The sequence below is a fragment of the Sebastes umbrosus genome, chromosome 19 (genome assembly GCF_015220745.1).
Source record: "Sebastes umbrosus isolate fSebUmb1 chromosome 19, fSebUmb1.pri, whole genome shotgun sequence".
Lineage (NCBI taxonomy): Eukaryota > Metazoa > Chordata > Actinopteri > Perciformes > Sebastidae > Sebastes > Sebastes umbrosus.
Genome location: NC_051287.1, coordinates 15,960,866 through 15,986,990, shown reverse-complemented (window position 1 = coordinate 15,986,990; position 26,125 = coordinate 15,960,866). Strand labels below are relative to the sequence as shown.

Below are 26,125 nucleotides of genomic sequence, written 5' to 3'. Positions count from 1 at the left end.
GAATACAGTGATTCAGTGTATCATATTAGTTAGTATTTTTTTATTAAATCAACTTTCTTTAATGAATATAACTTGTCATTTTTGTCAACATAAATAAAGTGGTGACGTCAAGCGAATGTAGATACATAAAATGATATTTCGTTTGGTAACGACTTAATTAATTTACTATAACAGTGTTAGAGCCAAAATAGCTTTTTGGGTATTGTGCTTAAATAAATATAATTTATATTGCTGTCAGACTGCTGGTAGACCGCCACGTTAAGCGGGAGAGAAAATAAAAAATGATGTTCTTGAAAGGCTAAACGCCAACAAATATGAATTGTTAGATTTTGTTTCTAAGTATCAAAAAATATATATCTTTTTAAATAGTTTTATATACAGACTTTGTATAAATTATCCTGTAAGTGTGTTATAATATTAGTTATACATGAGAAAATCTAATTTTGACTACCTCAGAGCAGACAAATCCTGGTGCACCCTCTGTGATCTTTGGTGCCCCCTAAGGGATGCCGGGAACCCAGGTTGGGAACCACTGATATAAATGCTGTAGTCTTATATTTCCCTTAGAAATGTAGAGGAGTAAAACTATGAATGTCAGTACTTACAAACAAGTAGCACTCTGTTATGTTTCACCTCTGTTATTACATGCACTTATACAGCTAAGGTAGCACTTCTCATAGTGAACGGACTCAGGCAGGTGTTAATAATAACACATTCAGTAGAGGGTTGAATAATAATATCCCAGTATCTGATTGTTAGAAGAGCTGTCTATGAGTCCCAGCTCAGTCCTTGAGAAGCGGTGTTGTATTACACTTAAAGGCCTCTGTTCATAACATTGAAAGCACTGTATGCTCTGAGGCTGGGAGACTCCCATGAAAGAAGCATAACTATGTAAATATTAGTGATTTCTGAATCTTGCTTTTTTCTTTTTGATTTATCTATCTTTTTGTAAAACATTTTTTACTTAATCACTTGAGGTTTAGTCTATGGAAAGTCGACAAAATAGCAAAAGCTCAAGGTGAAGTCAGTTTATAATAGTATGAAAACAGATAAAAAGCAGCAAATCTTCACATTGGAAAAGCTGGAACCAAGAAATGCTTACATTAGACAACTGAAGTGATTAATCAATTATCAAAATTGGTTTCATCCCTCATGAAATACATCTTAACCCTATAATGTCACAATCATGAGCGCTAAGGCCCAGACACACCTAGACGACATCAAAGAACTAGCTGCGACGAAGGCCGCCTGTTCTGTTTCTCTTCTCGTGCACTGATTCGTTTAAGCTGAACAGCCAATCTGAGAGACTTCTTTCACCGACGTGCTCCGAATCGTCCGAAAAAAACTTTGACACAGGCAGACTAGAGCCGACGGTGCGGAACACACGGCAAAAACTAGGCCGACAGACGCTCACAGACGGCCCCAAACTTTCCATCGGCCGGTGTGTCAGGGTCTTTACTCTAACAGTAAAGGTGCTAAATTAAACAAAGCATAGAGAAGCTCGAATTACAACACAAACAGAGGGAGATGACTTCATTCTCTGCTCAGGTAGACATTACTCTAGTCTAATCTACTCCAAATCTTTACCTAGCAAACTTGGAACTTGAAATTTAGTTAGCTTCAAACTAAATGCACCCTTAGGGTCTAATGCAAGTTGTCCATCCAGGGAATTTACTGAGTATTTTATGCACGTAGCTGACATTCTCGCTTGGACTGACTTTAAATGAGAGCAACAGTTTAATAGGCTTATATTATAAGACTGTAAAATCAACCCAAAAGGAGGGCGTGCACAGATAAAAGCCAGCTCACAAACACTCCTTTAGTGTCCCCAAGGATTGGCAAGACATTTGTGTTTTTTTGTTCAAGCAAATGGCCGTGACGGAGCACCTTTTCATTCCTCTGTACACACACAGATTTGTTTTGACATCAAGATGGATACCACATGCTAAATGTTTTTGTTTTTTGGAGATGTGGAACATGAACCAAGTGCGTTATTACTCCAAGTTTATTGTAACATTTGACCTGAAACAGATCTGACTGTATCTACAGTAGACAATGTCCAACATGAATCATTGCCGTGTCATGCTCTTAAATCCAGTGTCTTGGTCTGAACTGTGTCAAATTCAATGACTTTGAAGCAGTTTTGTTAGGTACAATTTAGGAGTCTGCAGTTTGTTTTCACCACTTCTGATAAGCTTAGAAATGAGGACTGCCTCGCACTTTTTTTTTCTGGTCAGTTAAAAACTATGTGCTCTCAAACTGCCACTGTGAGGAAAAACACAAATATTCTTAGAACGTTATGTAACACGATACAGGGCACTTCAACGGGCTTGTTGCAGTAAGTATAGTTAGCTGCTGCCAGATTGCCTGCTGGACCTCATGTATCCTACAGTACTGTACAGAGTCTCCATTTGTATCTGCAGCACATCTTAGAACAGAGGTTTTTCTGGTCTGATACAGTAATTGATTGATAGTTAGACAAGATTAGATGAAACTTTATTGATTTCCTCTAGAGAAATAAGGTCACTGCAGCCGCAGGATTTAGCAGGGAAATTAAGATTAATAGTCTTGGTACACATAGTCTACATAAACAGGAAAAAAAGAAAAGACATCACTGTATGAATATGTGGCTATATGATACCAATAAATGTAAAAGAATAGTTTGACATTTTGGGAAATCCGCTTATTTGCTTTCTTGCAGAGTTAGATGAAAAGATAGATACCACTCTCATGTCTGTTCGGTAAATATGTCATAAAAAGTCATAGTATAGTGTATCAAATTAGTCATAAAAAAGTCATAGTATTTTATGTTGAAAAAAATAAATGAAAAAGTCATAGTATAGTACGACGAAAAAAGTCATAAAGTCATAGTATAGCATGTCATAAAAAGTCATAATCTCTAGCCAAGAGCTGGTTAGATGGGCCGAGGGGGGGAAAGCTAAGTTGGCTCTCCCCAAAGGTAAGTCTTGTTTATTATGATATATTATATATGATTTAGACCCTACTTACAGTCCCTATTAATATAGTTAAAAAGATTGGGGTAACTAAATATTACCCTGTTTCGACCGCAGGAACTTTTCCCTGGAACATAAAAAAGGAAGTACTCTAGTATCGATTAAGGACCACTTTAGGACGAGGGGAGAGCATTTCTCTTAGTTTGATTTGCAGGTCTTTAGACCGCTACAGTATGGAAAAACAGAAAACAATGGGCTGAAGGAACCTTTTAGTTTCTTGAAAAGTAGTCCCAGGACTAAAATTTACCAGGAACTTCTTGGTGGAAACAGGGCTTATGAAATACATACACTATAAGTATATGTTTAGGTATGTTTATGTATAGGTAAATACCATAGAGTGTATATAAGAAGTGGACGTAGTCACCGTGACGTCACCCATTGGTTTGTGGACTGCCGTTTTGAAGCCTCGAGTTTGGCCGTCGCCATGTGTTTTTTTTGCAACCAAAAGTGACACAAGAGGGTGGAGCTAAGTACAACCGAACACTGAATAAGACATGTTTAGGTGACCAAAAAGTTTATAATTAACTTTCATGAACTGAAAACACACTGTGAAAGGGTTAAAGCTGTGAGATGAAAACGCAAACAACTCCCAGACCGGTCAATGCCTTGGTAGCGACCTGTCAATCACAAGGTAGCCACGCCCTAAAGCATAGCCTGCTTTATGGTCTATTTTACTCTAAATGGGACCATAATTTACTAAATGAACATCATGCTGTATTGAAGAAGACTTGAAACTAGAGATTGAGGCCGTAAACTAATGTTTACAATGCTTATTGAGGTAATAAATCAAGTGAGAAGTAGGCTCATTTTCTCATAGACTTCTATACAATCAGACCTCTTTTTGCAACCAGAGGAGTCGCCCCCTGCTGGCTATTAGAGAGAATGCAAGTTTAAGGCACTTCAGCATTGGCTTCACTTTTCAGACACATAGTTGCCCACTGAATATAATACATGAAGGGCTTAATGTATTGCAAATGCATAGGCTCATCTTGCTGCAGTGGCACACTTTTTATCAAAGCTGCAAAATATAACTGAAATACAAACTTGCACGTCTTAAATAATCCTACACTTTCCGATTTCTGGAAAAGACAAAACAAAACTTCTCTTAATGGCTCCCCTCACGAGTTGTCCTACAGCTTTGGCAAGGCACGCCGGATAAAAAAACCCCACACCGCTCCCCTACAATGATGGCTACATCAAAATGAAACGAGCAATAATCCAAAAGTAGCATGGTGTGGGTACGGTTCGGGTCGGGTCAGTGCCACATTGTGAGAGGGCCTTTTGCTGTCTGGATCCCTCTCTCTGTTTACTTAGCCTGTCCATGTAATGATAGGGATATCTGTAAAAGCACCACTGCTGCTGCCACACTCTCTCATTTCTGTCTGTTTGTTCCCCGGGCTCTGCAAAGTAAGCGTCTTCTCATGCACACAATGGCTGCTATTTCTTCATCGCTCTGTCGCTTTGTGTGTTCCCTCAAGTTGGGTTACGACAGGGGGAAACTGACTGACTGCCTCTATTTTTTTCTTTTTCTCTGTCTGTGCTCTCCAGGCTCAATAGGTATGTGTATGAAATAGCCTGTACAAAGATTGCACTGTTCGCCCTTTTCCCCCCCTTCACTTTATGTGATTGGTCAACAGCAGGCAGCACTTACAACACCACACAAAGACGCCGCTGTTGTCCTCATGTCTTTGTTTTTTATGCGTTTTTTCCAGTAGGTTTGCATAATCGTATGGATAATTTGAAGGAACGCTTGTTCTTTTTTTTTTTTTTTCGTCATGCATTTAAAGCACAGTAGCACTACGGTTGTCCTCCGAAGACAGACACAGCTGTTCCTCCTCTTTTCTTTCACTCTCATTTATGTGTCCTCCAGTACATGAAACGATACGAGCGTCCATAAAAGAGCTGCCGCCTCGTCTTTGTCACTTTCTGTCATTAAAATGTCCACCAGTGCATTTAGTTATTAAGTCTTGGAGCCATAAAAGTGGGAAGGAGAAAGACAACTAGGCTTCTGTGCTTTCTTTTACAAGACAGAGGAATCTATTTTAGAAATGCTTGAGGTAGGTGTAGTTTCCACCCTAATCCAGGTTTATACGTCTTTAGTCTCCCACTCTCTCTCGGTCTCTCACACACACACAAGCACACACAGATAACGCAGTGTCCACATTCGTCCCAACTATTCACCTCTGTCCCTATCAGTATTGGAAGGACTCTGGTTGCCCGGGTTGTGGGATATTCTGGGATGGTGTCCCACAGAGTGTAATTATAGATGCCACACCCTCTGTCTGAAATGCACATACACACAGGCGTGGGTTGTCATTCAGTGTCCTCCCGTTCAAAACATATTAACCTTCTTCACAACATGACATCCCACTCAAAGACAATTTTTTAAAGTCTTTCATAATTTAGACCCTCCTAAGATTGATCTTTTAAGGTTATTTGTGTAAAATAGTTAAAAGGGTTTCAGGTTTAGGATTTGTCTGAATGAAGGCACTCCTTAAGACTCCCACACATGTGCTCTGTGACTTTATTTCACCCACCGGAGAAGATTGTTTTCTTGAGGATTTAATCCCAGACAGCTGAGCTCCTCTTTGAGCAATGTTTCAGGACACATCTGAGACCCTGGTAGAAAATGGCTTCTGCTGCATTGCGTATGCATAAACACGCAAGAAAAATGCCAGGCTATCGGATCCTTGCAAAACTTTGGGTCTGTGGAGAATAGGAACTAGAACAGTGATTCCCAAACTTTTTCCTTAAAGCAGCAGTAGGTAGAATTGGACCAAATATGATTTAAAAAAGTTATTTTTTTATAAAACGGTCACTATATCCTGATATAATAATCTGAGAAAAAAAATCATGTGCCTCTGTGTCCTCTGGTGCTCCCAATGGCATCGGCAAGATTTCACAGACCGGAGGAAAACAACCAATCAGAGCTGATCTGGAGCCTTGCCATCTCTGAGCAGCTGTCAATCACTCACAAACTCCAATCAAGATGTTTCTGAAAACATTTGAGGCGAGAAATAGGCATTACAGTAGCAGAATAATGATTCACATTTTGATCTAGCGCTGCCTAGTTTGACCGTTTGATCAGAGCTCGCGAGTGATTGACAGCTGCCTCCGCTGAATGAACAGCCAATAGGAACGCTTTCGCTCTGAAATGGCCTGTGATTGGCCAAAGTCTCCAGTCACGCGTTAGACTTTTAAAGCCTGAAAACGGAGACATGAGAAGGTGCAGAAGTCTAGTTTTCTCTCAGAACACTAATAATAATAATTACATAATAATAATAATAATAATAATAATAATAATAATAGATTTCAAAATAAATTAAATTGCTGAGATATAGGCCAACTGTATATTTAAAAAAAAAAAAATTGTCTTACACCCCTTAAAATCAAGAAGGCCTCGCGACCCCTCATGAAGCTTTGGCGACCCCTAGTGGGGGTTGGGACCCCCAGGTCGGGAACCAGTGAAGCAGAACATACGGCGTGTGAGTGTGGCTGGTTTTTAAGATGATAATGGATATAATATGGATAGAACTGATGTACAGTATATGCAGAGACAGTTGTATCACAAAGCATCCACCAACTTAGTCAAACATTTACGTGGAAAGTGAAGCATTTTTCTAATCAATGGTGGATAGATGGTTTTGTGGTTTTGCATACTGAAGCTTTAGTTTTATGAGAGACTTTTACTTTTAAACTTTGTATTACTTTACTTGGTTGTCTGCTGCCTGTCTCTAAATAAATAAATAAAGAAGGATTTGGCCACACTGTGCGCTCAAGACCAAAAACACATGACAGCGTAGCATGGTAATTTAGTCATCTTTGTGGTTTTAATTGCTTTCATAAGTAATCAAAACCACAAACTACAATCGTGTCCCCTCTTTGAAAAATGATTATCAGACAGCAAGTCTATTCAACAGCAGCTGAATGAAGTGATTCACTCGAAAGCGGCTCCACAATCTCAACTGTACTTTGGTCTACAATGCTCTCTCTTTGACCATTCACAGCTGTTCTGTTTACACCAGAGCGAATGTTATCCTGGTGTTCGTGACGACCGCATGATGTTGATGTTATTTCAGCGCTGGTGGTGATAAGCTACAGTAGCTGCTGACTAACAGAGTCTCTTTTCATGTACAGATTTGATAGATGAGGAGGCGGAGCCAAATTGACCCCCGGAGCCTCTCCACGAGCCAAATTTACGGAGCCTGCTTTGATCCCTCCATCACTTGAACACATGGACTATAAAATAATAAATCTGCATTGCATGCTTGCTGATTAAGTTCTCTCTGCCTTGCCTTCCGCTCCACTATTCTGTGTCACATTTTCCTCTACTCTTTGCTGCACGGTGCCAGTAGTTTTCTACTGCTTTAGGCTGTGTTCTCGCTATTTGTCTTGCCAAAAACACACCAGGGAAAAATCCCATTTTAGAGGCTTTTCCTCTTCACATTTAATTTCCTGTATGATCTTTCAAGGGCGTTCTTGTCCATGCATACATTATTTGGCAAAGTCAGCATTTTTCCAGGGCCGCAGCCAAACATCTTCACACCTTTTTCAGTACATGAACACATATGTGGTGATATGCAAACAAACAGAAATACTGCTGATGTAGGAACGTGTGGGCACATTCATTTAATTTCACATCAGCTTTCACTGTTAATTCATCACTTCAGGATAAATCTAATTCATTTTCTCCGTCATACTGCCTGTGGACAGCTCCTAAAAATATAAAAAATATAAAAACATCACCCTGAAATGCTTGTTCTGTGTCGGAGAAGACAATTCTCACACCCTGCAAATGAAGAACACTCACGGCCGAGTATACAAAGCAAGGATGGCAAGAGCTGGCTGGCACTTTATTCATAGCAATGATGATCTCATGCCCCGACTTCATTGGGGGAATGAGTGACTTATCTCACAGCAATGCTTGATGGGAATCAGGAAGCTCCTCCCGGAGACACAAACGCAGGAAGTGCCCACAGCATCACATCACTCTCTGACACCTTTTTCCACCTTCTCAATATCTCACTCTCTTCCTTTACGCCCTGCTGCTTTCACTTGTATCTTTCTATTTCTACTTTAGAAGTTCTCCTGTTCTCTCCCTTCCAAGTCTCACTTTCTATAATATCACCTTTTATTTTCCTCGTCATCTGTCCTTCTTCATTCCCTGTCGGCTCTTGTCGTATCTGTTTTTAGAGATGTGTATAGTAGCTCTTGGTGTTTGTTTTCACACCAGTGCACGAGAAAAATGTAGATTTTTGCTCTAAGGTTACAGAACAGCTAGATTCCAGAGCGGCCCTGCAGAAACCCCCACATCTCCAATACTTCTCCAGTTACAGTGTGTGTGTGTGTGTGTGTGTGTGTGTGTGTGTGTGTGTGTGTGTGTTGTAACCACTGTACACTATGAGTGTGTTTGTGTCGAGCCACATATAGTCGCACAAAATTAGAGCTCTATACTGGGGCTCTGGTTCGATGCTTCAAATATGGCTGATGTAATTAAAGCATGCTATTGCTTATGTCGTCAGTGTTTGATATAGCCATCTAGTGTCCCACTTCTTGATTTGTAGCATCACATGCAGTGCATACTCTATGTTACCGATGTAGTCGCATTGTTTTAGTGTTTCCAATTTGGAACATGTGGATAGGATGTACTAAATCTGTGCCAGGCTCAGAACTGAGGACTAGATTTAAACGGATAGTTCGGATGTTCTGAAGTAGGGTTGTATGAGGTACTTATCCATAGTCAGTGTATTACGTACCTCAGTATTCTACCAGGGACAATTACAGGCTTTTTCAATGGAATCTGGTGGCTTTGGCGAGAGCATAGATGGATACAACGGCTTCAGTTACCCGTCGGAAACGGCTGTCTGACGGCAAGGTACGTTGCTTTGCTCCTGTGCTGGTACTTTGGCCTGCTTCTCCAAACTGGGAGCGTACACAACCGTCATCTACATGTACTGACTATGGATAAGTACCTCACACTACCCCACTTTAAAACACCCAAACTATCCCTTTAAGACTAGATGGAAAGCCAAACAGCTGATTCTGTCAAACCAACTCAATTCAGTCAAAACTGACGAATACACAGTGTTGGACGGAGAAGCAGATGTGTAGTAACAAAAACAGATGTGTCGACTTTTGTTGTGGTCTCTCTGTACGTCAGACCTGATCAGCAACGCCAAAATTAGCATGGAGACTAAACATCGTGGCGTCCATTAGTGTACCTGTGTATTATGTCTTCCAGCCTCTTTCCTTGTTCTTCATCCTGCTCCAGCTGTTTCCGCCGCACCGCCTCTTCCTCCACTCCCATTCCCTGGAGGAGCCATCGCTCACGCATGGATTTGGACTGAGGAGGGAACAGAGACACGTTAGGTGATGTTACATAATTCTGGTAGCCATATTGGAGGTCTTCCTCCTCAGCTCAGCAACTCATATTTAGAGGAAATTCTTCCCCATCAGACTGTTACAGATCTACAGCAACACTATACTTCTCTTCAAATAGCACTTCTTTTCTTGCCTGGTTGTGATATTCTTAGACATCATTAACAACCAGTGGACCTCCATTATGGAAACTAATTTGTGAGAGATTTGTGAGATGACTGCCAAGCACAGCTACAACAAATAAATAAACACGTAGGCCCACACATGCACACGGATAGGCTCTAAACTCAGCTGTTACTAGGAAAACACTCTTTGCTAAACGTGAATGCCATCAGGCCAAGAGGACCGCAGTAATTCGTGTTATATAGCGAGTTATCTTGTTGCATACACACTTACATTGGCCTATGTTTATGTTGGTGTCATACAAAGTCTTATGGAGTTGTTCATCCACAAACAAGGGGTGTCTTTCTTGAACTTTAGCACATTCGCTTTTCTTTTAGATTCTGTGTGATGAGATGGATGGCAGTTTTTGTTACACAATCATTCCTCAAAGGTAGAACTTCTCTGGAAAGGGAAACAATATATACTGATAACGTATAATGTAAGCCTTCTCCTCTCTAATAACTAGCTGGCTAGCATATAGTCCATCTATAAACTCCTAAAGACCCCATGACACACATTGAATGAGGCATAAATGCACAAAGAAATTTAAAAGGAAATGTATAAAGAAAACAGTACCTAAATGAATAACTTTGGGGAAATAAATAGGGGGGAAATGCAATGGGAAGATCATGCAGAAATAAATAATTAATACAATTTAATAATGAATAAATGTAAAACTAAATCTAAAATAAATAAAAAAATAAATACATACATTTAAAAGTTAATAAAATAATTAAATAAATAAAATGAAATAGAAGATGGAAAGTAATACAAAGATAAATAAAGAAACAAATTAAAACAAATACCAATTTATGTCACATTTTATCCATCAATAAATGGCTACATTCATTTTTAATATTATTTTGGTTCCTTTAATGGCATATTTAGTTATTTATCAAGTCATTTATTTATTTATGATTTTGGCGGTGGTATTTATTGAGTTATTTGTTTTTTTTATTTCGACAGGTTCTGTCCCCCATACTTCTACACTACCTCTTTCCTGTTTTAATGGACTCGTCTGATGTTAATAAGCCAGAGAAACTGTGGCTATCTGGCCTTGTTCATTGACATTTAACAAAGCTAATGATATTAATGCCTCTTCTCACTCTCTCTTTCTAGCAGTTCTGTCTGCAGCTTTGTCAAACACACACACAAATGTCCTGATAATGAGCTGATAAAAGCACAATGTTCATGTTAACAAGATGTACAATCTAGATTTAGATCTCTAAACTATCTGTCTGCATCACGGTGCGTTAAATACACTAAAACAACAAAGTTCCAATCATCTCATCACACACGGGTTACTGCATTTCCCTTAATGTTTGCCAGAGATGCGTGTGTTTATGTCTCCAATGTCCCGTCTCTGTCTGCAACTCTGTTTTGTTACCACAACAGAGTCGAGCAGGAACACTTAGCTTCACCTTTTGGATGTTTGCTGTCAAACTGTTGCTTGGCTCTAGGTCGTAGAGCTGACAATTAACAGCACCCACACACACACACACACATGCAATGAGCTCTGCAGAATTTATTCCAAAGCATTTTACCACCTTCTGTCAGAATGAGGCAGCTGGGCTATTTGTTTGTTTGTTTGTTTGTGTCTGCTGCACACCCACATAAGCCAAGCTCACCTCACACAGATCATGTGCATTCAGAGTTGTCAGGCAGAATTATTTTCGAATTAAACTTAGGTTGCATAACCTGTTTGTCAACTACACTGAATGAATGTGCTTCTTCTTATTCTATGTGTGTGTGAGGCAAAGAAAACATTATTCAACCAGCTGGCCTGTAGCTGACCTTGACCTCTGACCCCCCCTGTGGAATTTTATCAATAAAGTACCACCCTGCAAAGATAAGAAGCATCATTGCTATGTAAATAAAGTTTTTTCTGGGGCATTTCAGCAGTCAACCAAACAGTGTTAAATAAAGTTGTGTCAAATAATTGACCAGTTATTTCCTCTGAGAACCAGCCCGCTCTCTGCTCTCTCTCACGCTGTTTAATAGACTTTCCATTTCCTGTTGAGCTTTGACACACAACCGCTCTGAGCTGGACTCTCAAAGGGAAGATTTAGAAGGTCTATTGCTATTCATCATAAACTGAAATTTTGAACAGATATGCATGCATAACTTCCAGAGAGAAAATCAAACATCTACTGAGGAGACCAGGCTTCGACAGAAAATGCTGGGTAGATCTTTCCGTCTGAAATCATCCTGATGTTTACATGGTCCCAGACTCAAAATCAACGCCTCCATTCTGAGAGGCCTGAATCGCGCAGCCAAGAGGTCCTTATCAACATCTCTGGGCTCCAGTCTCCATTTCCTCTCCCAGGCCACTACGTACGTCTCTGGAGAGGAGACTACAAAGCCTGCTTCATGCTGCCTGGCTGTGTGGCACTCAGAGGTAATGGCCATTAAATGGGACTGTGTGACCAGATGCTGATTACATCTGGAGTTCAAGCCTGTTGGTGTTGTGTGCGAGAAAACTAAACAGAGCGGCTGTAACACCGGCTCTGTAGGGGCTCCATTCCCTGTTTAGCTCAGAGGATGACAGAGCAACATGTTTGGGTTAGGGCGCATTTAGATGATATGTGTTTCTTCTTTTAATTTGTCCCTGGGGAGCATAGGAAGCACAAAGGGAATAGATACGAGACGCAGACAATCTCACATAGTTATGATAACTAATGAGGCTTTTTTCTTTTGGACTTTTGACTTTGAGATCTGCAGGTGATGCGCCTTTCTTTGTTCACCTATGGTGGATCGATAAAAAGCTGAAAGTTGCATCATTTCCTGTGCTGCAGGAAGGAGCGACCAGACACCAAGTGGGGCGCTCTGGTGGCCTGGGGGGTGAAGGCACTAACCATGAACTGTTCCACCCCCCCTCACTTCCTGTCATCCCCCTATAGCCAGCTATCTAATAATAGGCATAAAATGTCCAAAGTAATAATAATAATAATAACAAAAGGCATCAAGTGTGTAAAACACAAAAGCTTTTTTTTAACTGGACATTGGCTGAATTATTATCAGTTATGAAAATGCAGCATGTAATTACTAGGGCTGTCAAAGTTAACGCGATAATAACGCGTTAACTAGAAAACCTAATGAATCAATTGGTACCAACCATGTCATACTAGCTTGTCAGGAAGGAGGTTAAATAACGCTCCAAACTTATGCTAAATTTTGGTGAGGAAAAAACTGGCATGGCCATTTTCAAAAGGGGTCCCTTGACCTCTGACCTCAAGATATGTGAATGAAAATGGATTCTATGGGGTAACAAACGAGTCTCCCCTTTACAGACATGCCCACTTCATGATAATCACATGCAGTTTTGGGGCAAGTCATAGTCAAGTCCATGTTATGATTTGAGCATATTTCTGTACTGTACAGAAACTGTTACTGTAGCGGAGTATTTTCAGTGCGTGGTATTAGTGATTCTACTTCAGTAAAGGATCTGAATACTTCTCTTCCACCACTGCAGCATTGATTGAATACAACAACACAAGCTGGTAAAGTGTAGTGACTGCAGTGGGTTTAAATGTCATCAGTTAGCATCATATTATGATTATTACTTTCCATGTAGAATAACCCAAACCAGGTAAAAAAAAAGAAAAAGAAAACTCCACAAAGCACCACAAAGACACACAAACATGGAAATGTAAAAGTCATATGTATCTACTGATGCAACATTTCTAGTTGCAAAATTATAAACTTTTCCGGTTCAAATCTAGGCAGTGCTGGGTCAGTTCTAACCTGACCAGTGAGACTAGTTTGAATGTATGTTTTGCAGCTGATATATGAACTCAAACCTACGTACTATACGGCTTAACCTTCATCTAATGGTTGCGCGCCAAATACACACTGTGCATGCATGGCTTTAATCAATGTTACTCTCTTGTCCATATTTCCACAAGTGGGTGTTAAATGCTGGAAACAGCAGCATGTAGGAATCGTAACATATTTATTAAAGGAGTTGTTCACGCCAAGTGTGTTTAAAGGCTCTAATTAGAGAATGGAATGTATTTTTATTGCAAATATTAAAACTGGCTACCATACATATTTGTAGTATAATGGCGTACCCACAGCCGTTTCCCCCACCTGCCCTGCATCTGGGCAGCATTTAGGGCTGCGGGATTTTACGAACAAAAAGTGCAACTCACATTTACTCTACGCATATATTCTAAAAATATGAGGAAACAGAAATGTATTTTCAGATGCGTCACATGGCGCATCAGTCATCAAAATGTATAGGATGCCTATATCTGCTGTGTCTCCACCTGACGGGGCCGGTCATGTGTTTTTCTGAGCTTGTGTGCGAGGTCAAGGGACTGACTCTTCATTGGTTGAAAGGTTCAAGAACGCCACATAAATTAATGTCTGTAAAAACCTGTTCGTGTTTTTTCAAACTCACAATCTGTCAGCAGTTTGTTTCCCCGTTTACGCACTTGAACGTCAAATCAATGTTTACTTGAAACACAATCTTGGCTTACCAGTAGCGGCTGGCAGTAATTATTAGGTGGAGGGGGGGGTATGTTTATGCGTGTTTGGATTTGAGTGTTTTTGTGGAAAGAAGAAAACAGCCAAATCTGCTCTGCTTGGCCAAGGGAAAGTCTTAACAGTCCTGCACACCGGGAGCTCAGGGATTTGGATGTTTCGATGGAATGAGCCGCTACCTGTCAGCCAGAAACACATTTATCCGTGCTCGCAAGTAATTAAAGACACATGCATGTAAAAGCAGCATAGAACAAAACTGCAAAAAGGAAGGCATATGTTGCATCTTTTGGAGCACTCTGTCTCTTTAACTCTCTATATGACATTTAGGGGTCAAGGCAAGAACTGTGCTTAGGAGAAAAAGAAAGAGGGATTGAGTGGATTAAGGGAGATGGATGAGTGTCACACACACATTTGTAAAGCTTCTTGTGAGCAACATCATTGTCTCCAATCTGTAACCCTAACCTGAACTCCCTACTTTACCTTCACCTCTACACTGACCTCATTCTAATCTCACCCTAAACTCAATATCTGACCTTAAACTAACTGTTACCTTGAGTCTTAAGCAATGCTTCCTCTCTTATCTCTCACATACAGTAGCCCAGACTTTTGCAATGTTCAGTCCAGTTGTTGATCAAACAGTAAATATGTTATCCAGGCCAGCTGTAAATAACACAAGTACAGAATGTGTCATATATATAAACAGACATAGGAGCTTTACCTTTAACCAGTTCTATTACTGACACTGCTGAGTGAGATCAAGGTGTAACGGCACTGCGCTCTGGCGCAGCACTTCTCAGAAGCTGCGGATTTATCAACACATCAGTCCTTCACAAAGTTCATCTAACATTTGACTGTGTGGTCAGTTATAATTGACTAAACTTACCACCATAGGAACAGTGGTTACATATCCTTTGAAATGAACCACAACTTAACCATGCGCGTGCCACACCCTCGCCCACACAAACACACAAACAAACCGACCTTGAGATGCTGTAGTTGTACCACCAGGTCATCGAGCTGGCCTCTTTTGTCTTCAATCTCAGTTTGCCGTTTTCGCTTCTCCTGGGAGACAAAAAAAAAAAACAGAAGAGAAGAAAATCAGAACAGGTTAGATTTATACCGTCAGTAGTTTTGTTTTTATTGGCCGGGAAAAAAACAAAACACTGAGTGAGTTGAAAAAGTTGAGCGCGATGATGCACTAATGCAGGCTGGTGTATTGATTGAGTGTTTTAATGTTGATGCTCATCATCGGCAAGACGAGATCCCTCCGGGCCAATTAAGGTTTTTATACATTCAATTTAAAGGTGAGCAGAGACTTAATGGATTCTTATACATTATAATGTCCAACTCAAATTAAACTGATGCAGTCTTGTTTAGTCTACTGGGTGGGTGATGTCATAGCTAAATCCAAGTTTCTTCTCTGTCTATGGTTTCAACAACACAGCAGAGTAATGAGGAAAATCAGACATTAACATATATAAACAGGCTGCAACTCTAAAGCTGGGGTTCCTATTTAAGAATATGTTTTTGAAAGGATATATAAAAAACAAAAATGAAATATTCCATGGTTAGTGCAACAACAAAATCCCATTACACTGACTCAGGGAGGAAAATGATCACCCGGGTGCAAAGAAATGAAGCATTAGAGGGGTCTAAAGTCAGGGCTTATCGAGGACTGTGAGGGGTCAGAGGTCACAGGCTATCTAAAGGGGACGGATTAGGCCTTGAAGCCTCTAAATGACGCTGAGGTTGAACTTGAGGTGGGGAGAACAATCCTTAACTTCATGTGGAGATGAATGAGGCTGATGTTCGGAGGCCGGGCTAGGCGCATGGTGAGTGGGAGGTTTGAAACTGAAAAAAAAAAAAAAATCCTGAACAGACTGAGGCAATGTGGGGTCACTATCTTTGAATTCACTTTGATGAAAATGCCTGGGAATATAAACAAAGCAGGTCCCAGTACAACCCTGCTTGGGGCTGAAGGGCATGAGATACTGTAGATGTGTAAGTGTCTCTCTCTCTCTCTCTCTCTCAGTGGGTGCAGAACAAGGATTTCTGGGACGTTTCCTGTCGGCTAAATATAACCATCAGGGAAAACCCCAAAATGTGGATCCACGGTAGACCACGTCTCGGAAAGGACGGAGCTGAACAACATGGCATAGAAGAAACAAAGAATAGAATAGAAAACATGAGAAAATGTAATTAAATATTGCTACAGAAAAATAAATTCTGAGTAAAACGGACTTGTGCAAAATCATTATTTCCACTGTAAGTGTTGTTTCGCTGCTTGTTTTATTTAACAGATATTTACTTCGAGAATTGATCTGCATTAAAATCAGCATTTCTCCACATTTTTGTTTTACGTTTTTACTGGAAGTCTGTTCTCACCAGAAAAAAGACAGCATCGGTTGTCTGTTGCAACACTTTATATGGCATATGTTTACATTTTCCCGACAAGCGACCCGTTGTGGCAACCCTGTCTCCTACAAAATTCTGATCCTGTACAATTAAACTGCATTCTCAATTACGTTTCGAGGGGGAAACATATTGTCTCCTGGATTATGGTTGCAGCTTTAAACAGTCGCAAACACGTGGTTAACGTTGTAAAATTGAAACAAAACAAAAAAACTCAATAAAACTACTTGGTTAGGTTTAGTAAAAAAAAACCATCATGGTTTGGCTTAAAATGACTATACGAAATTGAAACAAAACACAACAAAACTTTTAGGTTTAGTAAAAAAAAAACATTATGATTAAAATAAGGTTGACTTTTTGTTTCATACAGGACATGAATAGCCAGTCTCCTGAGCCAAAGTCCAATAGTTGTTGAAACATCCACCGACCCGACCTTCTCCCTACGCGGATTTCCACGGACCTTCATTATTAACGTATTTGTGATCAAAAACAATCTGTAATAATTCATTAATAATTTTTGTTGTATGGGAACGTAACTTGGTTGTGGTTGTGTGAATAATGACTGTTGCCTCTCAGAAGCAAAGGCAATAGCGTGATGGCAACTACCCTATAGGGATGAAGCTTGGGTGGAAGGTTGGGCATTCAAAGGATCTGACTTTGACACCGGAAACTGCTCTTTGCATCCCAGAAAAAGATCATATATAACAAAAATAATTCATACATGAAGTGTTGTTATAATGGTCACATTGGGTTTTTTTAAGCCTTTATTACAGACAGTGGAGAGATGACAGGAAATGAGGCTGGGATGGGAATACAAACAAAGCACCTGACATTGTGTTTCACGGTCTGCATCTTTATCCCTAAGCTATAGGGGAACCCCTATTTTGTCATTTAGGTATGAAGAGGACTTGTTCAGAATCGCCAGATGACCCCGTTTCTGGTAACCCATAGTGAGCGAGTGTCTTTTGGAAGAAATAGACACAACTTTTTGATGCGTATCACAAAAAAGTGTGCAAATACGTTTAAACAGATCTAATCTTTCTATAAAAATCAGGAAAAACAAAGATCCTTCCGAACACGAAAACCACAGGCCTAAATAACTGAATGGAAAAGAGTAGAACTCGTGCTCAGAGAACACGTCACAAAGCTGCACACAGGCTGTGAAAACATCTGCACCAAACCTGAGGTCATCTCTCTCTCTCTTTCTCCGTCACACACACATGTACACCCACATACACACACACACACACACCACAGCAGCCTACACAGCAGCAGTTCCCATGGCCTGTGAGGTACAGTCAAAGAGCCCGAGCTGAGATATGGTCACCAGATGTCGAGGACTGTTAAGTACATGTGGTCGAGGAATGGGCAAAATACACACACGCGAATATACACCCACCGAAACACACAAAAGCAAATACAGTCACAGGCACAAATTTGTACGCACAGATAGAAGACACTAATACAATATCAACATCAACTACCCCTCTGGCAAGTTGCGTAGAATGGGTATTCTCTGCTTAAAACACAGTATTGTATAATACATCTAATAGTTTATATCAGAGGCTGATAATAAACTGTCCTAAAGGACAACAGCTCTGCGACAAATAACTCAGTTTCCACATTCATTACTTGAGGCAACGCAGTGGGGGTGCCCACCGCAGAGGGATGTGGAACAATCACTAAACAAAAGGAGGGGAGTGTGGTAAAAAAAGCTGACAGTGGCTCTTTGCAGCGCAATGCAACATAATCTTGCAACACACTGTACTAGCCAATCAAATGCATTCAAACATACAGTACAGGTACTGTATGATACCTTGCAGCATACTTTTCAGCAATTTCCATTTCTGTCTCACACGGAGAAGACAATTATTGTGAAATCTGTAGTACAATCCTGCCACTGTGTGGTGTCCTGGCGTTAATTGAGACTTAGTATTAGCAAAATCTCTGACGAACACAACCATTGCGTTGCTGTAGTGCTGTTGTATGAACACAGTCTAACTTGTCAAGACTCACGCCTTTACACGGACACACAATAAACAACACTAAAATACGGCATACTCGCCTGCGGATATTATTTGTCTAGGGCTTTTACTGTGAAAGGTCAGAACGGAAGGAGTGGATCTGGTCTGAAAGGTTGAAAGAAGGTTGAAAGGAGTAATAAAGTTTCACGTCCTGGTTTGGACAACGGAGCCTCCGTGTTGTTGTTTCATAAATATAGGCGCAATTCAAACCATTCTGCATAACGTGATTGGTGGATGCCTTTATTTGCAGTGCAAAAGCTCTGAAAATGAACCTTGTTCTGAAAAAAAAAAAAAAATACATTGTTTTTCGCCGTGCAATATTCGCATTCTGTGTGAAGGCATTCATGACAAAAACAGCAGTATAAAAAAAATATATTGACATGTGAATTAATAGTGCCATTGTTCCCAAAGCACCGTCAAAAGTTTTCCCTTTGGGAATTCCCTCCTGAAATTCCCTCAAGGATTTCCAAGAGATCCAGATATCCCAGATATGGACTCTGGCGATGACAATGCCAAGGAAGTCATATCAAATACTGAAAAAAACTCCAGTTTTAGTAATCATGAAAACGTAAGTCATGTACAAGGAGCCAACTTTAAAATGTTCCTCTCAAACAAAATCCCAATGTCTTCACACAATATCTTCGACCATAACACTTTGTGTATGGACAAAATGTCCAATTCTAACATCAGAATTCTTTTTTGCAGTTATACAAATTGGATTAATAGAAATGTTGGCTTGAATTGGGGTTCAGTGATAAGAGTTTAACTTTGCAGGACTATTCAGCTCCCTGGGGGTCATATGAGTTCCTATGAAAGAGTGATGGATCAGTTCATGAGTCCAGCTATCACTTCTCAAATCGAAACAGACACTAATTAGCAGGAGGGATCGCCACTGTCTGCGAGAACAGGATACAAAAAAATTGCGTTTGCAACTGAAACTGCAAACTTTATAAAAAGATGAAAGCCTTGTACAGTTGAATTGGCAGGAGAACGACCCCCGAGCCCGGCTCTGTTCACTGTATTTTCCCCCGGAGAGGACTCATCCTCCTCCTCAGGAAAATATGTTGACATTCTTGGCGACACACTCACGACTTCCCACACTCTGACTCACTGAGTGTTTGGCCCCACTTGGCTTGCTGCTTAGCTTTTATACAGAGGACATCACTTTTCCCACTACCGCTGACACCATCCCAAAATGTTGGACACTAAATAAAGAATTATGTGTTCAATCTTTAAAATGGCTATGACCCATTGGAGACTTTTACTGTCACATCGTTAGTTTAGCTTCACGAGCCAACCAAATGTCATACGGACTAAACAGAATCTAGTAACCTCTCATCCTACAGGGTTAAGCATTTTGGCAGTGGAGATGAGGTCAAAACGTACTGTATCTGATTACAGTTCCTATGAACTCAAGTTCAGCACAATGAACTTTCACTCTCCTTCTACCGGAAAAGACAGAATTTAATAGGCTAAAAGTCAATATCTGACGTCCCAAATAAACCTAACTCCTTGTTTTTTTTTAGGTGGTTTCCTGTAGTAGATTAGTATAATGTTATCAGCCTTAACAAATTGTTTAGCAGTACACGTGTTAAAGCTGAAGTAGGCGAGATTGAAGCAAAATATCATTAAAAAAAGTTATTTTTATAAAACGGTCGCTATATCGTGACAGCAGTACATGAAGCAGGTAACATGAAAAAAAACATGTGCCTCCGTGTCCTCCGGTGCTCCTAACAGCATCTGCAAGATTTCACAGACTGGAGGAAAACAAGCAGTAAGAGCTTATCTGAGTTCTGCTGTCCATGAGAGCCGGCTGTCAATCACTCGCGAACTCCGACCAAACTAGGCAGCGCTGACCAAATATGAATTAATATTATGTTACGTTAATGCCTATTTCTCGCTTCAAATGTTTTCAGAATCATCTTGTAGTGTACGGTTTAGCTGTAAAATGAGAAAGTTTGTGACGCCGCCGCCATTGTGAAATCTGGTGAAGGAACGCCAAGTTCCGGTCACATGACCGGAGCACAGCCAATAGGAACGCTCTCTCCATGAAATGACCTGTGATTGGTTAAAGTCTCCTGTAACGGGCTAGATTTTTAAAGCCTGAAAACAGAGCCATGATGAGGTGCAGAAGTCTAGTTATCTCTCAGAACACTTGAATTACAATATGCTGAAAGGTTATTATGGAATTTTTGCCCAATGATGCCAAAAATATACTGCCTACTGCCACTTTAAGAGGACTGACACTCATATTTTCAAGCATCATTTTCGCATGGACACACCAACAGAACTAGACATACAAACAGCAGGTATACCAGGGTCCAAGCCTCCAAGATTTCAAACGGTCTCATTCTCTGGACAACAAAAAAAAATGAATACAAAAAAATACAAAAAAAATACGAAAAAAAAGGTCCACATTCAACGTATCTGCGTTTTGCAGAAACGTAGAATGCAAACATTTTTTTCCCGGCGTCTGGGCTGTGAGGTCACACAGACATGACTATAATGTGTTAAAGCTGTGATGTAACTCTGTTGGATTTAAAGTTCTTCTGGTGTTGATGATTGCAAACAGAAGTGAGCTGCAGATCAGATGGGTCACATTCTGCACATGCCAACACACCCAGCAGAGACATCTCACAGTGAAGATCATCTTCCATTCAGCAGGCTGCCATACCTGAACGCTTAGAGAAAAGAGACTGAAAAGGACCTGTGGTTTGATTCTGCACTTACGAACCATGAGCCAATACCTATAATGTGAATGCATACATTTAGCCTTGAAACAAAAAAAATCAATCTACAGAAAATCAATTAATAATCAGTAGTTGCAGCAAACACCTGTAGGCCTATAGTGTGAATGTCCATTTTGACTGTCTGAATGTGATGTCCTCCTCGGACAATGCTAATTTGTTAGATCTAATGTGATAAGGAACGCTAACCTGGTAACTCCTTAGCTAATGGTGGCGTCAATAAATGCAAACTTAGCACGTCGCTAAAATGTCTTGCATGCCATTGTCATGCGATAGCAGCAGGTGGAAACTATACTCATCATGTCCTTATTGAGGAGAGACACAAGTACGCATACCTCTTCATTCACATGGACGTACACAAACACAAACAAAACATGTTGCACTCTTTTATAGTCTCCTGACGCCTGCTTCATGAGTCGACAAACAATGCCACTACTGAATCAATACTGAAACTATTGCGTTGCATTCATAGTCGTATCGGCTAAATTTACCTTTGCTGCATGCCAGTCTCACTGTCCTCTACAGTATCTCTCTGTCCTCTCACTCTGCATTGTTTACTATCCAATGCAGCTCAAATGTCACGATGATAATGACAAAACCAGCAGTGCCCACTAGAGCTGCATTCCAAGTCTCTGTGACCCCTACCCCCACTCACTTACGCACACACACACAAACACAAACGCCAGAATGTCCAGTAGGTCCAAGACAGCTGCTGCTAATTTTAGACGGCATGTAATGCCTGGCGTGCCCCAGACTCCCTGCTACCCGACGAACCACACCTCCTCTTCCCCCTTAAAATGACTTTGCCTCAAGTACACTCCTCCACCCCCCATAAAGTGCTGAAGTACCTAACCACCTATCCACTGCTGCCTCTCCGGGATCCAATCGGCTCAGTTGGTATTTGGCAAAACCAACTCTGAAAGATATTCAAAACATAAGACATTACTTCAGGAAGTCTATTGAGCAATCGGACCTTAATGTACACTGAAACTGACTCAGTGACTCCAGTGACTTATCCTAAACCAATAGCTGTGTCATTGTGCTGTCTGCATATACAGTATTTCCAATTTAATGGAGCAGAACGGGGCAATCTGAAAACCATTTTTTGTTGTTAGATTGCCCCCAGATACCAGTATCAGAAAAAAATCAACTTGTTTAACCAGAAATCAATTCCTCTTTGCCGCTCCAAAACAGTAGCCTTCACTGTGCCGTTGCTCTGGATGTATCATGGCTGCCACTGGCATCTACTGTTTTACAGCAGCGAAGACGAACTGGTTACAGGTAGTTTGTCACGTGACGATAGCAAACAACAGTGCGGTGCTAGTGGACAGTATAACGGTAGTCAGAGCGGGGAACTTTCAGCCATTTGGCAATTTATCACAGTGGAAAATCCAACAAGTGAAACGTCAATATGTACAGTCTGTAAGGCTTCCGTTTCGAGGAGTGGCATTACTGTTGCCAATTTCAACACCAGCAATCTTATAAAAACATTCAAAGACGCATCAAACAAAAGAGCATGATGACTTCACCAAGGTAAAGGGGAAAAAAGGACGAACTGCAGCAGCAAATGTTGGAAACCGCATTCCAACGACGAGATAAAATACGAAAAGATAGCCCAAAAGCAACGAAGATATTATATTTATCACTCTGGTATCGGATCGGTACTCGGTTTCGTCCGATACCGCAAGTTCAGGTATCAGAATCGGTATCGGGAAGGAAAAAAATGGCATCGGAATGTTTCTACTCTTTCGTACTTTTCAGTCAACTTAACCAAATAAACCAGATCCCATGTGGAATACTAAACAAAAGCTTAAAAGATGGCGAACATCTGTTATATATAGGCAGGACCAATTTGATTCACTTATCCAGGGCTGGAAAGTTGTGTTCAGATGAAGCATACGAACGCCATTACAGGGATGCGTCTGATTTAGTCAAACGTGTTTGATTGTGAACAAATAACTGACGCGGGAACAAACACTCTCCTACAGTTTCCAACAGTTTATCAAATTTGCATTGTGTGCTGTAGTTAAGATAAAATTGCTGCAAATAAAAGAAGATGGCATAGAATTAAAGGCTAATCTGTGACAAATCATCAATTGGAAACCTGTAAGAACTGCTTCTTCTTCTTCCTTCAAGGCATTCAAAATGTTTGAATTGTTTTATATTAGCCTATTGTGTGCACTCACAGTAACAAGAACCTCAGAAGAGAAACAACTTTAAGTTACAGAAAAAAGTGTAAGTGGGTTAAAAATGTGGTCACAGCCTTAAGTTATTATTAAATACCAATAGTGGCGGCATTTTGGCAACCTAAATCAATATTGTCCGTATTGTTTTCAAGGGTTAAATGCTGCCAATATGTCAGTCTCTGAGTAAGTAAACTGCACAAACTGAAACTACACATGCCTGCAGGCAGCCCAGCCCCCCACTCTATTTACCTCTCTTAACGCAGCCCATTACCCCGGCCCTCCGCTGCATGCCACAGCCACAAATCTCAGCATGCCAAGGTCTGTAGGCTATAGCATCCCCCTCACCTTCACCCTGCCCCACTCACTTCCCTCTGTTAGACCTCACTAAGTGGATCCAGAACACACTGACTGGTGAGTTACACCGATTACTTCACCCAAAGAAATCAACCTGTGGTCGAATCCTGGAAATAAAACAACTCACAATAGCATATTATAGTCTTGCAGGATTGTAAATAACGCCCATAAAGCAGCAAGATAGACAATTTAGATTTTGAGCTGAAGGGTGTCTTTTTTTGCGATGAAACAATCTCTGTTTCCACGACAGTTTCGGTCTTTGTTCCCAGTGCCAGCAGCTGTCATTTCCTCATTCTATGTCTTTCCCACCATGGTCATCTCACTCCTCATGCACCACTTCCTAATTCCCCTTAGACTTGGCACTAGACGATCTGCGGCCTTGTGTGTGTTTCAGTGTGTGTGTGTGTTGGGGGGGTAGCTAAGAGTCCAAAGGGCTGAGGTCATCTGTGTAAACATATCACCGACACTACAGAGAAGTCAGTGAATGAGTGCACGCAAAGACGGACTCACATAAACTTTTGTATATGTATTTTGCCATGCCGTATGTATGCGGTTGCAGGCCACACGGGCGGCAGCTAATTAGAAAGCTGAAGCGCTCGCCGTTGATTGGCTGATCTCTAAACCGCACGCGGGGGGTTTTGGTGAACACACACACATTTACAGAAAACACACACACACACACACACATACATTATGCACACACACGTAATCCGTTTTTCGGGGTAACCCTGACCAGGCTGCGCTCCATCCGACGGCGGCTGTAATTACATGTTAATAACACACCAATTACAGGTCTGGATTTAACAACATGACATCACAACTGTACCATAATCTGACCAATTAGTAGCCATGGAAACCTGCACCGCTGGCTGCTGATAGGCCGTAATCACTATCAGACTGTGGGAATCTTTGTCTGTTTTGCATGTGTGGTGGACAAATGAGCAAATTGACTCATCAACTCTTAGATTAAACACTGGCACATGTCCCACCCTTTGTTGTACCGAATGATTAATGCACCAAGTCCTATAATTATGTAGAAAACAAACCAATCAACAGTGGTGGAGGAAGTATTCAGATCTTTTACGTATGTAAAAATACATATACAAGTAAAAGTCCTGCTTTGAAAATGTTACTTAATTAAAAGTATGCAAGTACAGTATAATCAAGAAACTGTTTTGAAAGTAAAAAAAAACAAAAAACTGAACCAAACTCAAAAAATATTTAAATAGTTTTAAATAATTAAAAGGAAAAGCAGCAAATCCTCACATTTGTGAAGCTGGAAACACACATTATTTTTGTAATTTTTGAATGAACAATTTACTTTAAAGTCAATCGACTGATCTTTTCAGCTGTACCTGCACATACTGTTGATATAGTTTAATTTATAACAAGGCATCATATTTAAGAAGCTCTTTGTAGGTTTTGTATGTAAAAATCTTAATTTGTAAAGTAACCAGCTAGTAGTAGTAGTAAGTAAAAAATACACTATTTCTCTCTGAAATGTAGTGGAGTAGAATTAGAAAGTTGCATGAAAAGAAAATACTCAAGTAAAGTACATCTTATTTGTACTTAAGTACAGTACAGTACAGTTTCAATTTGGATGGGACTAACTCTCACAAATCTCAAAAGAGAACCATCTTAGCCATGTTCAATTTAGTTAAGTTTAACACAAGGTATGATGGGGAAAAAAATACAGCAGTTAAACTACTGTAAAATAAATAGTCCAGGATGCCACTGAGGGTTCATTGCTCTCTGGCTCCATCAATAATTAATAAGAAATAGAAAAGTACTCACTGTACAGAATTTTTTTTTACATATGTAGGAATGAAATCACAAGACAGACAGACACACTGTCTGAGCCATTTTATAATGGGTTTTGAGCAATTGTAAAGAAGACTTTAAAGGGACAGTGTGTAGGATTTGGTGGCATCTAGTGGTGTGGTTGCAGATTGCAACCAACTCAGTACTCCTCTGCTCACTCATCCCTTTCCAAGACTGCGGTAACGTGAGTTGCCGAGTGCAAAACCGTGGTCAGGTGGAACTCAGAGGTTATCCTTACCATGATAACACTACTTTATGAGCAATGGAAGTCAGACGGCGGCAGGCGGTACCGATGTTTTGCACTCCGCAGCTCATGTTCCTGCTGATTCAGTAGAACTACGGTGACCTTCAGGTAACGTAAAAACGCAAAAGGCTCGCTCTAGAGCCAGTGTTTGGTTTGTCCTTTCTGGGCTACTGTAGAAACATGGCGGACTCTGTGAAGAGGACCGGCTCACTATGTAGATATGAAGGACTCATTCTAAGCTAACAACAATTCTTAGTTTCAGGTGATTATACACTAATGAATACATAGTTATGAGTAT

At 40.5% G+C, this 26,125-nt stretch overlaps 1 protein-coding gene across 8 annotated transcripts in view; it reads right to left on the bottom strand.

The window, feature by feature from the left end:
• LOC119477775 (A-kinase anchor protein 2) overlaps positions 1–26,125 on the bottom strand; it is a 97,107-nt gene that overhangs the window by 54,054 nt on the left and 16,928 nt on the right. For all 8 annotated transcript variants that reach the window (XM_037751887.1, XM_037751888.1, XM_037751890.1 and 5 more), the window contains 2 exons: positions 15,021–15,101; positions 9,236–9,357 (listed from right to left, as the gene is read on the bottom strand). In XM_037751887.1, the coding sequence (XP_037607815.1) occupies positions 9,236–9,357; positions 15,021–15,101 (203 nt within the window). The remainder of the gene's footprint in view (positions 1–9,235; positions 9,358–15,020; positions 15,102–26,125) is intronic.